At 37.4% G+C, this 16,562-nt stretch overlaps 1 protein-coding gene across 1 annotated transcript in view; it reads left to right on the top strand.

Moving 5' to 3' along the window:
- The window catches only part of TEK (TEK receptor tyrosine kinase), a 39,561-nt gene extending 23,994 nt beyond the window's left edge, over window positions 1-15,567 (top strand). The window contains exons 7-23 of the mRNA XM_088527298.1: window positions 662-790; window positions 2,684-2,838; window positions 3,569-3,710; window positions 4,094-4,255; window positions 5,182-5,316; window positions 6,041-6,334; window positions 7,655-7,954; window positions 8,460-8,617; window positions 9,666-9,876; window positions 10,840-10,950; window positions 11,299-11,489; window positions 11,852-11,965; window positions 12,829-12,899; window positions 13,485-13,525; window positions 14,520-14,616; window positions 15,062-15,161; window positions 15,263-15,567. Coding sequence (XP_088383424.1) covers window positions 662-790; window positions 2,684-2,838; window positions 3,569-3,710; window positions 4,094-4,255; window positions 5,182-5,316; window positions 6,041-6,334; window positions 7,655-7,954; window positions 8,460-8,617; window positions 9,666-9,876; window positions 10,840-10,950; window positions 11,299-11,489; window positions 11,852-11,965; window positions 12,829-12,899; window positions 13,485-13,525; window positions 14,520-14,616; window positions 15,062-15,161; window positions 15,263-15,337 — 2,486 coding nt within the window. The 3' untranslated portion in view covers window positions 15,338-15,567. The remainder of the gene's footprint in view (window positions 1-661; window positions 791-2,683; window positions 2,839-3,568; window positions 3,711-4,093; window positions 4,256-5,181; window positions 5,317-6,040; window positions 6,335-7,654; window positions 7,955-8,459; window positions 8,618-9,665; window positions 9,877-10,839; window positions 10,951-11,298; window positions 11,490-11,851; window positions 11,966-12,828; window positions 12,900-13,484; window positions 13,526-14,519; window positions 14,617-15,061; window positions 15,162-15,262) is intronic.
- The last annotated feature ends 995 nt before the right edge of the window (window positions 15,568-16,562 follow it).

Genomic DNA, 16,562 nt, shown 5'->3' with positions numbered 1-16,562 from the left:
CAGTACAGGCTGGGGACTGACCTTCTGGAGAGCAGCTCTGCAGAGACGGACCTGGGTGTCATGGTGGATGACAAGTACACAAGTCCCCCAGTACAAGAGGGACGTGGAGCTGCTGGAGAGAGTCCAGCGCAGGGCTACAAGGATGGTCAGGGGCCTGGAATATCTGCCCTAAGAGGAGAGGCTGGGGGAGCTGGGCCTGTTCAGCCTGGAGAAGAGAAGGCTGAGAGGGGACCTGATCAGTGTCTATAAGTACCTCAAGGGAGGCAGTGAGGAGGATAGTGAGGAGGATGGGGCTGGCCTCTTTTCACTGGTTGCCACTGATAGGACTAGAGGAAACAGCCAGAAATTAAAGCACCAAAAGTTCCACAGGAACTTAAGGAAAAATTTCTTAACAGTGACAGAGCACTGTAACAGGCTACCCAGAGAGGTTGTGGAGTCTCCTTCTCTGGAGATCTTCCAAACCTGCTTGGATGCAGTTCTGTGCCACGTGCTCTGGGTGACCCTGCAGGTGGACTAGATGACCTCCAGAGGTCCCTTCCAACTTAAGGATCCTATGATTCTATCATTCTATGATTGATGCATGAGATATAGATTGAAAACCAATGAAGGATAGTTTGAAAACTAGTATCTTTATACTAACTGGGAACATACTTACTTGCAGAATGCAAACCTGGCTTTTATGGGTCTGATTGCAAACTCAAATGTAATTGTCACAATCGAGGAACGTGCGACAGATTTAAGGGCTGCATCTGCTCCCTCGGTTGGCATGGTCTACAATGTGAAAAAGAAGGTAAAGCAAGGTAACACGGTAGTAAATGGCTTTTCCCAGTGTGATTGAAACCATTCTTTATGCTGGTATAGCATTTCCACTCCAGGCTGGCATCTCTGTATGGCCCATTATTTTCGAAGGGCCCAGACACATCCGCTTACTTTTATTGCAGTGCAGTGTTTTTAAGCACTATAAGGCTAGTTTTCAGCAGATGCATCTGACATTGCTTTCGTTAGGGGTGGAGCTACAAACTGCAAGCTTTTACATTGACCTTAGTATCAGTTACTGACACAAGTTGCATGTGTTGGTGGCACTGACAGCTTTTACATAGGCTCATGGTGCCTTACACTGCTTATTTCCTGTTCAAATGTGTACACTCCTAAAGCAAGGAGTCTGTCTTATGGTCGTGTACAATTGATGACTGTCCAATGCCAGAGTTTAAAGAAGCTCTTTCTCTCTGAGATGTAAGTTAAGCTTGCAGAACTGAATGGAAGGCAATACAAAATTAAATGATTGCTACTTCATAACATCCTTTAAAATCAGGCAAGATTAGCATGCAATATTTTATAAGACACTCAGCATCTATTATTTTTGCTTAGTAAATGAACTGACAAACTTACTGCTGATTTGTAAGATCTCTAAAACAAAGCAAAGAAATAAGACCATGTTCTAACAAGATAATTCAGTACTGCTGTGATTTCCCTGTGTTCTTGTAAACTAATGAAAAATGGATAATGAAAAATAGATCAATATTGTACATTCAGTACAAGACACTTGCATAATAGCAGATAGCTACCATTCTGTGTGAACTGTAACTGGACTGTATCTGCTTAGAATGATGGAAAGAGCAAAAAAGAGTGGAAGGGAAGGCAAGGGGAGAGGAAGAGGAAGGGAAAGGCAAGGGAAGGCAAGGGAAGGGAAGGGAAGGGTAGGGAAGGGAAGAGGAAGGGAAGAGGAAGGGAAGGGAAGGGAAGGGAAGGGCAGGCAAGGGAAGGGAAGGCAAGGCAAGGCAAGGCAAGGCAAGGAAAAAGAAAAGAGAAAAGGAAAGGAGAGGAAAGGAAAAGAGAGGAGAGGAAAGGAGAGGAAAGGAGAGGAAAGGAAAGGAAAGGAAAGGAAAGGAAAGGAAAGGAAAGGAAAGGAAAGGAAAGAAAAGAAAAGAAAAGAAAAGAAAAGAAAAGAAAAGAAAAGAAAAGAAAAGAAAAGAAAAGAAAAGAAAAGAAAAGAAAAGGAAAAGAAAAGAAAAGAGAAAAGAAAGGAAAGGAAAGGAAAAAGGAAAGGAAAGAAAGGAAAAAGGAAAGGAAAGGAAAGGAAAGGAAAAAAAGGAAAAAGGAAAGGAAAGGAAAGGAAAGGAAAGGAAAGGAAAGGAAAGGAAAGGAAAGGAAAGGAAAGGAAAGGAAAGGAAAGGAAAGGAAAGGAAAGGAAAGGAAAAAGAAAAGAAAAGAGAAAAGAAAAGAAAAGAAAAGAAAAGAGAAAAGAAAAGAAAAGAAAAGAAAAAAGAAAAGAAAAGAAAAGAAAAGAAAAGAAAAGAAAAGAAAAGAAAAGAAAAGAAAAGAAAAGAAAAGAAAAGGAAAGGAAAAAAAGAAAAGAAAAGAAAAGAAAAGAAAAGAAAAGAAAAGAAAAGAAAAGAAAAGAAAAGAAAAGAAAAGAAAAGGAAAGGAAAAGGAAAAGGAAAAGAAAAGAAAAGAAAAGAAAAAAGGACACAGGCCTTATGTTTCTTCTCACAACAGTTTTACCTTGGTGTAATAGTGCTGTCTTTGGCAAACTTCATGCTTCTGCACATCCATGTAAGTGAAGGGAGAATCAAACATCTAAGGTGTCTGTGTACACGCTCATTTTATGCCTACCTCTGTTTTAGAGCCTCCTTTGACAAGTTCTGGGTAGGATGATGCTATAAATACTGTATACCTTCTGTAGGTTCAGCAGATCTTTCACCTCAGATAGAAAATTTGCTAGATCCTGTGGAACTCAATTCTGGCGTAGAGTTCAAGCCTTCTTGTATAGCTACAGGCATGCCACTTCCTAAATCTGAAGAATTTAGACTGCTGAAACAAGATGGAACTGTCCTTAAGGTAGGTTTCTGATCAATTACTTTCTATTATTTCTGACATTTACTGACTCTTTTTGTAATTAGTGTCAAGCTGCTCAGTATTCTGAGATGACCATATTGGTCATTATTTACTGTTTTTTGTTTGTTTTATTCCTGCTTAAGAAACTTAAAACATAGCAAAAAGCCTCGTGATTTAAAGGGCCACCTCCAAACCAAGCAAAATAATAATCAGTTGTTCATGAGTAGCACATATCCTACTCATGGCTTAGTGGCCACTGTTCAGCCACTAAGTCAGAGTGCAATTGTTCGCAAAATGAGAATAGAAAGAAGTCTTGATTTTTGGATAGAATAGCAATATGGCCATTGAAATACCTAATGCTAGTTAAAATGAAAACATTGAATTTACTAAACAGAGTGGAAACTAATTATTATCTGTAAAACTCAGTGATTATTCAGCCAGCTTTGTGGACCAAAGATACTTTTGATATACAAACACCAAAGAGGTAATTGTAAAGCTGTTCATTTAGACAGATGGAATTGAAATGTAAGATAAAACAATAGAAGAGGTTCCTTGCCAACAGCAAATGGACTTATGAACAGGAATACATAAAAAGCGTACGCAATTGGTACAGGAAGGGCTCTCTACTGACTTCAGTGACCTATGGATAAGTTCCTAAGCTGTGAGAAAAGTGACATGAAGACTTCTTGAAATTATTGCATTTTTTCAGATCATGTATGTTTTGTCATTTCAGCCTTCCCTAATGGTCCCCGGTAATCTCTCTGAAGCTATGTTTACTATTAATCGAATCCAGCCCCGTGATACAGGAGTCTGGGTCTGCAGTGTGCAGACAGTGGCAGGCATGGCAGAGAAACCATTTCAAGTTACAGTTAAAGGTAAAACTATGAATTATTCCTACGTCTTTTTGTTGTTCTTGTTTGTTTGTTTTTACATAGCTTTATAGCCTAATATGGCAGGGCTTCTACTTTCTGCACTGCACTGCACTGCAGAAGAATGTTTGAGTAAAAATATATGGTCACAAGATGAACAGAATTCTGTTACAAGCAGCATCCTAATTATATGTGTTGAAAATAAGAATGATGGCAAGGATTAAAACAAAATTCAGGAAAGAACTAAACTACCAGTTTTAGGTTATAAACCTCTCTTTTCTAAAGGTTCGGAAGAGCCTCTCCCATTTTCTTATATATCTAGGAAGGTGAGAACAATTTACTGATTCAGGGAATTAAGAGGCTGGTTTAATAGTTGCATTCTTGCTCAGTTCCTCCTGTGCCACAGTATGCCCCGAGACTGACAGACAGTGGACATAATTTTCTTATTATTGATATCAATGCTGAGTCACATCTTGGAGATGGGCCTGTTGTTTCAAGAAAACTCCTATACAAGCCAGCAAAACGTTATCAGTCCTGGATGTCTGTGGAAGGTAAGAGTCCTGTGCTTAATTCTACCAAAACGTACTTTGGCTGCATGGTGAAACATATTTATAAATGTAGTTTCTGCTCTTAATTTAGGCTTGAAAACTCTGCAGTCTATAAACATTTAATCTTTTATGACTGGACATGTAAGTCTCTGTATATCATTAGGGCATAATGTTAATGTGGATGTAGCACAACGGTAGCAGTTAAATAAAAACGTCTAGTCAAGTGTGGAAAAGGTTCTTCTCTCTGCCAAGCTAAACAGCCTCAGTGTTGGGCTCAGCTGCTGAAAACTCTCCCACAGCAGATTTTAAAACAAGTGAGCAGCATGGGACTGCCTTGGAACATCTATGGTCTCTCTCTCTATTTGTTTATATATAATTCTATATGTGTATTTCTGTGTGTATATATATGTATACACACAAACACACACATTTAAATATAAATATATGTGTGTGTGTTTGTGTGTAAAATTATAGGAATGGTACAAGTAAAATTGAGCCTGACTGTGAGTTAGATGATCTCTTTCAGCCCTGTTTTACTACGTAATCCAGGCAAGACATAAAATATTATAGGAAACATTACAGGAACTTCAACAAGTAAAAAACAGATGTTACATTAAGCCAATAGCATATAAAATATGCATGCATAATACACGCTACCTCAATTAGTCTTGTTCTTTCCTGAAGAAAGGGCAGTTGGAAATATCCCTTTGGCTGAATTCAAGTGTCTGTGACTGGTTCATGCTACAGACATTCATAATAAGTATCCTGTATTTCTAAATAGTTTGCCTTAGTGTATGGGTGCACTAGAGGAACATGAATATCCTACTTTCTATTTCCTGTGATTCATGAATGTTCTCCAAACCTTTTCTTCTTTAACATTTTTAATCAAGGATTATGGCTTTTCTGTTCCTTTCTCATTTTATTCTCAGTGAAAGGCAGAACCAAAAGACTGGACAATCTGGAACCAAAAACAGAATATCAGTTCTGTGTTCAGCTGAGTCGGCAAGGTGAAGGTGGGGAAGGCCATCCTGGACCACAAGCCAGCTTCACGACAACGGCGCTTGGTATGTCATGAGCTTGCCTTTTCACAAAAGAGATATTTTGGCTATTGGCTCCCTGACTCCTCCCAGAGCATTTGAGCAAAGAAGAGACTTGACACAAAGTCTATTTAGAGATTTTTGATGCGATCTCGCTCCAAGTAAAAATGAAAGGTGAAGAAAAGCATCTTGCATGGGAGACAGAGCTCTTATTCTCCCTGATTCACAGGAGGGAAATTTGAGAATGGAAGTTCGCATATTTTGTCTGAGCACACAGCAGAGATGGCAATAGAACTCACTTGTTTCAAATGCCAGTCTTTCCCCTGGATCACTTCTTTCTATTAGACCAGATTATATTTAAAATTAAGATGTTTGAACACACAGAAAAGCTTTCAGACTATTGAGGAACTATTACTTCCAAAAATGAATCCTGACATACAAAATAAATAAAGTTTCCATAAGAAATTATCTAATAAGATAATAAAAGAGCTGGCTTCTTCTCGTATCTAGAAAGTGCATCACCAGCTCAGTGAAGTGTTTTTTAACATGCACGCCTACACTGTTGATAAGGTACTTTCTGTCTATCAACAACACCTCTGAGATATAATTACTATCAAATTTGCAGGGAGAGGGAAAGTATTAGCCTTTGTCACTATAGGTAATTGCCTGTGGTTGGGACAAGGGAATAAGTGGTACTCCTATTCTAGCTTGCATATCAGACATAAAATATTATTCCCTTGGCTCCTCCAAGGTCTTCCTCCACCAGAAGGCCTCATCCTCCTTCCAAAAAGTCCGACGTCGCTGAATTTGTCATGGCATCCTTTAACTCTGAGGACAGAGGATGACATTCATGTTGAAGTGGAAAGGAAGAGTGTGAATGACAATGGTGATGAGAGCAGTGTTATCACCCAAGTGCCAGGAAATATGTCCACTCTGATCATTAAAGACCTTGAACCTAGACAGCATTACATGTGCAGGGTACGGGTGAACGCCAGGTCACAAGGAGAATGGAGCAACTATCTGTATGCATGGACTTTCAGTGACAGTAAGTAGCTGATTCACTTTCTGCTATTTAATTTTTCCTCTTTTTTTCCAGTGATCATATTTTTATCATCAGATATGATGATATGACTTTTATTTTATAATGGCTCTACTAAATACAATCTTTTGTTCTACTAGTTCTCATTTACTGATGCCCACTTGTCATTGTTGCTATTAGTATTACTATGAAAATAAACTCAGTGTCTAAAGATATTCTTGTTTTAGAAAATAACAAGCACTGGTAAGGTTCGCAAAAATTGAATGAATGAGTAAATAAATAAATAAATACCTTTGGAGGCCATGATTTCTGTTTCAGTATGGATGGTGCTTCTAACACCAACATTTTTTTAGGATTTTTTCCTCCTTATAATAATGAACTTATAAAATGCAACACCCAATTTTTTTTGTTATTCCCAAATAAATAAATAAATAAAACTTCTCAGACCCTGCAATTCAGCTATGTCAATACTGAATGAATTAGCTTTTAAAGCAGGAAGAGAAGATGCATGGAAGGTAAATACCCTGAAAACAGAGGATTGCTATGTCCATTGCACTGAAGGTCAATGAATGGGCTTGAATTTCTGAAGTGAATAGTATTTCCTTTCATAATGCTTCAACAGATGCTTTGTCTGAAGTATGTTTGATGAGCATTACTGCCCGTACCATTCACTGGCAAGGCAAGTGTCTAACTCCATACAGGAGTCCATGAAGGAGTCCTTCACTGAGGTCCTATTAAAAGAAATGTCAATAGCTGTCACCAGACATTCCATTTTCCTGATCTCTGACACTAATGTGCACCAAGAAAAATATGAGGATGCTATTTTCCTGGAAAACATACTTAGTTTAGAAGCCATGGTTGTGGACACAAGTCCAGGGTTCAGCCCTGCTCACGACTTCCGGAGGAAATCCGTGGAAGTGTTGGTATCAATTTCTACTCATTCTAGCAGCCTGTAGCCTGACAGGAGATTGCTCTCAGCAGCAATGGAAAGCATGGAACCTAGGAATCATGAAGAAATGATCAGTTGGCGAAGGGGTAACCCTTCTGCCTCATGTGTCTTGCAGAATGCAAGGAATAATTTTGTTGAACTAGCTAGCGCTAACTGCACTTTAATTGTGATTTAATTTGTTGCAGCTATCACCCATATTAAGAACTACAATATGGGTGATAGTGCAACAAATTAAAAACAAATAGAATCAGTTAGCGTAGCTAGTCAACAAAATTCTCCTTGTTTAGCAAGAACACTGAGGAAAGTGTTTGCCACACTGATGGAAATGGAAAGATGTGAATATACACCAGAACGTTTTGTGTGTGCTTTGTTTGCAGGAATCCCTCCTGCACCTTACAACATCAAGTTTTCTAACACCACAGACACGTCCTCCGTCATCTCCTGGACAACTGCTGAGGGTCATTCTATCTGGTCCATAATCATCAGCTACAAAATTTATGGCAAGGCTGAGTATAACCACATTGATATTATCATAAAGAACACCACCATTACTCAGTACCATCTCAAGGGGCTTGAGCCAAACACTGTGTACCAGGTACAGATTAAAGCTGAAAATAACGTTGGCTTCAGCAATCCAAACACACTGTTTGAACTGAAGACTCTTCCAGAAACTAAAGGTTCGTCAGCATGCTGGATTGCACAAACTGGGGCTGGTAGTATAGACTAATTAATTGAAGACTTAAAAATTAATTTATTGCTTTTCCTTCACTCTGATTTTTTGACATGTGACACAGCAGCACCAGGGTTTGATTCTCAGCTCATTATGTTAGTGAAATGGCAACATGTAACATTGGTGTGTACCCACTAGCAACAGCCCAACAGCTTATAAATTAAATGAGATGAGTTTAGGATTAGTACATCACTGAATTTGACTTCAGACTCTAGTGAATTCTGTTGAGATTAGCCTTACTGCAGTTGCAGCCTGAACTCAAAAAAGAGCTGCAGTTTCTCAGATATATAAATATCAGAGCATCCAGAGTCTGAGACACTTTTGGAGAATAGAAATGTACTTCTATGTCTTTATACTGTTTGCAAGGTGGGAGTATTTAGCTATGCATCGTTAATAGCTCTTTCAAAGTTAGTGGATATAATAAAACACTGTTTTTTGTGCTTCCTCAACAGCTCCATATGAATCGAAGGGAAGTAAAATGCTGCTTATTGCCATCCTTGGCTCAGCAGGGATGACCTGTGTAACAATTCTCCTGGCCTTTCTCATCATGTTACAGTTAAAGAGAGCCAACTTCCAGCGCAGAATGGCTCAGGCTTTCCAAAATGTGGTGGTGAGTTTCCACTTTTCCCAAATCACTGCAACTATTCATTTTGCCCCCATCTTTTCCTATTTTTTTTTCATACTAGTGTATGAAAACTAGTGAACTAGGCAGAAGAGGGAAGCACATCCTCTCTCTGTAATGTTGAAACGTTGTGCCCCTATGTTGAAAAATGCAGTGCTTTTTATTGCTCCTCTTCAATGTCATCAACTGCTTTGCATGTCTTTTCAGCCTGCAATCAGCAAGTCAGGGATCAGCCAATGGCAGCAGCATGGTCCTTGATGTGAGGAGGAAAGGCAGTTGATCAAGGCTGTAGTGTTGTGTAGAGACATGGAAAGAGCTGCTGAGATGATCTGTGCTTTGTCTGTGCTATATATACCCTGCTGGAGTTGCTGCGTCCTTCTACTTTCCAGTGCCTTTTCTCACTTGTGGAGCAGAATGAAGCTGGGCTGAAGAGCTGCTCTGGCAATCTGAATAGTTTTTCTCATGTAAAGGGGGCTGCAGGTGTGTCCATCCAAGATGGTGATTCGTCCCCAGGACATTCAGAACAGCTCCCGCCTTTTGTCCTGAATCTTCTTGCTTATAAGAGTTTGTTTGTTTGTTTGTTTGGCAGGTGCAATTGAAGTGTTTCCTCAAACACAGATTTTTTTTCTCTTTTCTTTCTCTCATTTCTTCTTTCCTCTGCTATTGAGCCTGATTGGCACAGGCTTTAGTCGATCCTAATATGAGACTTAAAACTGTCTCTGAGACCATTTTTACCAGACCGTTTTTGCCCACCAGTCTGCAAGATGATTATAACAAACAGAGTTGTTCAGAAGGACCAAGTCTATAAAGGTATTTGGGTATAAGTAAGGAGCCTGAGCACTTTTTGTACGTCTGGGTACCAGAGCTCTGGCTTAATGCCATCAGTGTCTAGAGTTGGTATAATTTTCTCTTGTACTTGATGTAAGCAAAAAAATGGACCATGTGTACATGTGTGATTGTGTATTCCAGGAGTATAATTAGGGCATTGGAAAGATGTAAATAACAATTACTGCCATTTGTGTAATTCTGTTTACAGAGGGAAGAGCCAGCTGTACAGTTTAACTCAGGTACTCTCACCCTGAGTAGGAAAGCCAAAAACAGCCCAGATCCCACTATATACCCTGTTCTTGAGTGGAATGACATTAAATTTCAAGATGTGATTGGGGAAGGTAACTTCGGGCAAGTTCTGAAGGCACGAATTAAGAAGGATGGCTTACGCATGGATGCAGCGATTAAAAGAATGAAAGGTAGTGATGATCAGACTTCTGTTGGTTGGTTGTTAATGTGTTGTCCACCCTAAGAAAGGTTGAACATCCGTCTCCCAGCCCTAAAATAAATTTAAACACATAGTATTCAAATTACTAATGAAATCACACCAGCTTTCATCTGGCCAAGATTTGTGTCCTGGCAAGGACTTCATTTCTGTTCTGCCAAGTTACAGCTCCATGTTTATATATAGTAATTAGTATTTATTGCCAGTAATAATTGCTAATAGCATTAGCTTTGTTTTTTCAACTTATAGTGTAGTATGAAGCTCGTGTTCGAGTTTATCTTCAAAGTGGGAGCCATTAGGGGATGCAGAGATAATAGCATGAATCAACATCATTTGCTCACCCTGTCCTAGCTCAGTAGTTTGGAGAACTGTATGTGTCTGTATGCATATATTATATATATTGTGACGACTGCTTAAGTCTCTTTACACTTGGTAAGCTTGACTGCCATGTTTTAGAGAGACCTGTAATACCTAAAATATGTTAAGAACTTAAACATTTTCCTCTAATTCATTAGATCATTTTCTAGCATATTAGGAGACATTCTAAGTATGATGATCAATAAAAAAAGATACAAGGTCTGTAAAGAGGCCAAAATACTTAACAGCACAAACAGGGAATATCTTTAGGCAGTCAGATACATGCAACCTGTTAAACCTTTTATATTGTCAAATTTTACTTTGCTATATTAAAATACTATTGTTTTTCTCCCCTGAGGATGGTTGCTAAAGGCACAACATTACATCATTTTTTTTTCCCTTTCAACTGAAAAATTATACTTTTTCAGTATGAATTGATATTCGAGAAGTGTTCTTTCCTCTTTCTTTTGATGACTTGGTAGTAGTGCCACAGGTAGCCCAGGGTCACCCTAATTAACAATGATATGGTCATGACTACAGTTCAAATGAAAACACAAACGTATGTTGGTTTGATTTTCAGAGTATGCTTCAAAAGATGATCACAGAGACTTTGCTGGAGAGCTTGAAGTTCTTTGTAAACTTGGTCATCATCCCAACATCATAAATCTTTTGGGAGCATGTGAACATCGGGGTGAGAGACTCTTGAGTACATGTATTTTAAGGTAGTTAGCAAAGAGAAACAGTATAGCCCATACAGTCCATAGAAACATCATTTCTTGAGCAAACCTTTTCATGCAGAATTTTGATTGAAAAAAATTAGCAACAACAACAAAAAAAATCTTGTTTTGGAGCTACAAAGCTGCATAAATCTTCCAGTGATGATGATGCTCATTAGTAGTTCTAAAGCCTTTTCTGCACATAGAAATCACATCGATTATTTCCCCTCTTGTTTATTTTTTGTGTTAAGTGTTCAAATAGCATTATTAGTTATGCCTTATCTTGTGATGTGTTATCTTGTGATGTGTTAACTTCACATTAGGGTACCTTTATCTTGCAATTGAATATGCCCCCCATGGAAATTTATTGGACTTCCTTCGGAAAAGCAGAGTTCTGGAGACAGACCCAGCATTTGCTATTGCCAACAGTACAGCATCTACACTTTCCTCTCAGCAACTCTTACATTTTGCAGCAGATGTCGCTAGAGGGATGGACTACTTAAGCCAGAAACAGGTTAGTTTAAGCCAGAAACAGTTTACTCACTGCAAGTACAGCAATTCATTTTCTATGGACTATGCATTTTAACAAAATCAAAATAAGCTTATAATTTTATTTTTGATAATACCTACTGGATGACCACCTTTTGTCGTGCTTACTGAGCCTCAACAGATCATGGAGAATTATGAAGACACATTAAAACAGAATTTATAGGGTAACTAACTGCTTCCTTCTCTAATTAAAGGTAATAACATTCATGATACTGGCATATCAAGCAGTTTCCTTTAGTTTTGTTTTATTCTGAATGCCTGCAATTTTCCGTATAGAATATGCAAAGCTCATAAATATCATGCCGATTTCTATTTTTCAAATTTTAGTTTATTCACCGAGATTTGGCAGCAAGAAACATCTTGGTTGGAGAAAATTATGTTGCAAAAATAGCTGATTTTGGCTTATCAAGAGGTCAAGAAGTTTATGTTAAGAAGACCATGGTAAGGATCAAACCAAACTCTTTCTATAGCCTGTTTTCCTCATTTTTTATCTTCTGATCTCTTTTCATGTATTTTTATGTAAACAAAAATGCATACTCATACCTACTATATAACTGTTTATATATATGTATTAAAGGGAATAAATATTTGTATCAAATGCTTATCCCTTTACATACATGCCTTACAAAGCAATTTTATACATTATTATATGAACTATATGAAGAAGTGATTAAATATCTAAAATAAGTCTGAAATAATTTATTTTGCAAGCTACTTTACAGGTTCAAATCACAGTATAGAAATTTATACAGTGGGTATTTCATATATGAATAGAATCTGTACATGTGTGCATATCTGTACAGCTATGGAAATTAAATTGCCATACCAGAATTTCTTCAGCTGACAAGCTGATCTAGTTATACTGAATGCGGCTCATGTTCAGAAGATGTAAACAAAGGCATGAGAGAATCTATGTGAAAAAAAAGAAACAGCTGTCCACAGTTTGGAGGCTCTGGATGTAGGAGATGCCTGAAAAACCTGATGCAGTCACAGACCATGAATAACAACTTATGGTCAGGAATGCTTAGAGGCACAGTAAGGCATCACTCAAGAATTTACCTCTTGGCGCTGGTTTGATAAGTTTTTGTTGGCCTTAGTGGGAACTGTCCCTCTGGAAAATATATGTACACCTCAAGTAGTTGCACAGTAATAGGTCTATTTACTAGATGACACTGATTTGCTTGATGAAATTTTTCATTAAGGTAACTTTTGGGAAAAAATAAAACAAACAAAACCCCAAAACTCAATAAACTGCAGTATTGTTATTCCAGCCACTAACAAACTGACTTTATGAATAATTTCAGGGACGGCTTCCAGTACGATGGATGGCAATTGAGTCATTGAATTACAGTGTTTACACCACAAACAGTGATGTGTAAGTATGTTTTTCATTTTTTTAAAATACAAATCCTTATTAATACCAAATAAAGTTTGACAGCTAAGATGACACATCCACTCTAACTCAGAAAAATCAGTAAGTGTGTCAGAATATGTGTGAACAAATGGCAAGGAAAAGAAGAGCACAATAACAATAAGAAATTATTTTTATTTCTAGTATGTGACATTCTTCTAAATCCATGAAGTAATTGATTTGGAACACTAATTTAGATATATTTATTTGAAACAAAATTCTGCTGAATTCTTCAAAGACCCTCAGGAACACTGTATTTTAGTCAGGAAAACGTAGTTAGTATTTTGCAAAGCAAATCTGCAATAGGACTATTTTCCATGAGAGGAAACAATCTAGTACAGAACAGACTTAAGAAGATTAATTTTACTGAGGATCTCACTTCATATATTGATTCTATGAAACCCATCATTATACAGAAATAATAAGAAAATGTGAAAAGAATGAATCACACTTCTCCATGTTCTCAGAATTTTAGCAAAACTACCTACTATGTTCAACTATGACATCTTGTTGCATTCTTGTACTCTGAATTATATCCCTCTGTTGCAGATGGTCATATGGTGTCCTATTATGGGAAATTGTTAGCTTAGGTAAGTGTCTGAATTTCATACTGCAGAACTAAACAAATCTGGACCACAGATTTGTGGCTCATTCACTCAGTTTATTGAAGCATATCTTACTTTCAACCATACTCTCTTTCTTAGGGAGGTAGAGAATAACAAAGCTACCATATTTTCCTTGTACTACAAAACACAAGCAGTGTCTAAATGTGAAAGCCCGGTCTACCACATGATTCAGATCCCTAATCCAACAGAGTTTTATGCCTTGAATTTTAATATATCCATATATCCATGTTTTAAGGATTTTTTGCTGGATTTCTCTTACTCCAACTAGTGTAGAAGAAAGATTTTTAAAGATTGATCTTCAGATAAAACTTTAAGCTCAGTTCTGCAAATATTACTATGTATGGTACTTGCAGTATAGCCTCAAACTATTCACAATGACTGTGTTACATGCTTTATTACTAGTCTTATAATGTCTGTTAACCAACCAATGCAAATGGATTCAAGTTCACATCATGTGTGGGACCAGTGGCAAACTCTTATTTTTTAATTTGTGTCCATATTTTCTTAAGATAATAGATTTGTGCTAGATACGGGTATGAACTAGCAAATTGCAGTGGGGACATTCAAGGTTCGAAGTATATAAACATCTTCAAAATGGGGAAGGCTGCACAGGTCCACATCTCACCTTATTAATACCACATTCAGGAAGGACTGAATTACCTATCACTATCGAGGGTACTGAAAATCATTTCAAATTGAATCAGATTCAGGTCCTTTGAACTGTAGAGAAATTCAGGCCAGCCCCGCTGTTGATAGAAATGTAGACTTTTTTTTTTTCTCTATACCGCTGTGCTTTAATCAGTGTAGAAACAGTAACAGCAAAAGAGAAGCTGCAGCAAACAACCTAATGTTGAATTAATTTATCCAAGTCACTAATTCTTATCTGCTAAAATTAGGCTTTCATTAAGAAAATATACATGAAGAATGTATTCAAGATAATTATTATACTCTATTTTAGGTGGAACACCTTATTGTGGAATGACATGTGCGGAACTCTATGAAAAATTGCCTCAAGGGTACAGACTGGAAAAGCCTCTCAATTGTGACGATGAGGTGTAAGTAACTACCTCTGCAAACGAAACTATACAACATCTGCTATACGAGATACATGATTTTGGAGTAAATTAAAAAAATAAGCTTTTTCTTTCAGGAAAATATACAAATCATGATATATTTTAATTTTAAAAAGGATGTGGAGGTGGGAGTAATTATTTAAAAGCCTTTCCTATTATCATGCACTCTAATTTGCCATGAACCCTTTCACAGACTCTCTCTTTCTGTCAAATAGCATGTTTTCAGATATGGCCAACTAACCTTCAGCTCAGAGAGCATTTTGATTTCAGGAAAAAATAGTCCTGACAGCAAACTGTGAGAAATGTTAATCCAGCTATGAACTTTATATGAAAAATGGAATGCCTAATAGAACCTTTCAGTAAACATGAACTTGTACCTTTAACTTACACATTTAAACAATTATGTGCTGTTATATGATTTTTAAAGGTATGACTTAATGAGACAGTGCTGGAGAGAGAAACCGTATGAACGACCATCATTTGCTCAGATACTCGTGTCACTGAACAGGATGTTAGAAGAAAGAAAGGTAAGAAGGAATTCCTATACAAGAATTAAGGCATTAATGTTTTTTATATAGTTTAGTATTCTTGAAGCTTTTATGACACTTTTAAAAAATGTTCTCCCTAGACATATGTGAATACCACCCTATATGAGAAGTTTACCTATGCAGGAATTGATTGCTCCGCTGAAGAAGCTGCTTAAGACAGGAAAAATCTTCATTCATCAATGGTGTATTAAAGAGACCGCAAACTCAGTCTTCTGGAGCCCAAAATGTGATGTACTGTACTGTCTAGACCTCTGTATAGTTCTAACTGTATAATGTTTAACTACAGATATCTATGTGTATTATCACACAATAACCTCTGCCTCCACAGAATGCACAAGTGTACATACTGTTTTGAGTAGGAATGGACTAAAGTCATGAAATCTGCTGTTTCATGCGCAGTTTTTTTTTCCTAGACATGTAGATAAAGTATTTGCATACAGTTATAGTAGTGCATTGTGTGTTGCCCTGTTAGATATCTTGGATGCTTTCAAAGAGCTATGGATAGAAAAATTATTGCCTTTAGCAAATTAGACATTTCCCTTTAATTCAAACAAAAATGGTAAACTCAGTGTGAAAGCACAAGCAGTAATTTGGATCTCAATCCAGTATCCTCATCAAGAAGTGAATCTCTCCTATTAGCATGTAAAAGCAAGCTAGTAGGACTTATTCCTTTAAAAATTCTGACTCTGGCAAGATAAAAAGAATGCTATTCTATTGCAATTTAATAGCCAGTTTCTATGCTAAATGGGAGTTTCTGTAACTTGAAAAAATACACATATATATTAAAATGTTTGACACTGAGAGTGCCATGCTGCATGAAACATGGGATTAAGAAAACACTATCTACTGTAAAACATTCTTACAGTCAGTCTGAATATACATGAAGTTCTTGCAATTTGTGTTCAATTTTAGAATTTAACTGCATGATTATAAATTACTACTTAATTATATAGAAGCGAGGTTTACTTATCCCCCATGCAGGTTTTTGTACACTGTGGTCTCTTAAAAATGTTTGACTAAACTTCTTTAAAACGGTGGTATCTGCCCTGCCAGAAATGTCTTGTAGTTCTCAGATTGAACTCCCAGAGGCACAATTGCTCTGAAGTTCTGGCACCAAGTCAACCACTTGGCATCCTCCAAGATCTACCACATTCAGACTTCACACACACTTTATCTCATGCTTTACACATGTGTTCCCCTCACCACCAATGACTTAGGATCTAAAACTGCCTGTCAGAGCACAGCAACTCTCTAGATGTGTGGAACACTTCCTCGGACTTTGGGTTGGAAGGGAGAGGGATAGAGAGAAGGGTTTCCCTTCTAATGCTTAGTTTGTGTACTGAATATGTGGGTCGGTAGAAGAGAGAGACATTTTAGCAG

This window comes from Tinamus guttatus, unplaced genomic scaffold (assembly GCF_059628265.1).
Source record: "Tinamus guttatus ecotype Peru unplaced genomic scaffold, ASM5962826v1 Tinamus_guttatus_pri_ptg000276l, whole genome shotgun sequence".
Lineage (NCBI taxonomy): Eukaryota > Metazoa > Chordata > Aves > Tinamiformes > Tinamidae > Tinamus > Tinamus guttatus.
This window is presented reverse-complemented; position numbering and strand designations above follow the sequence as displayed.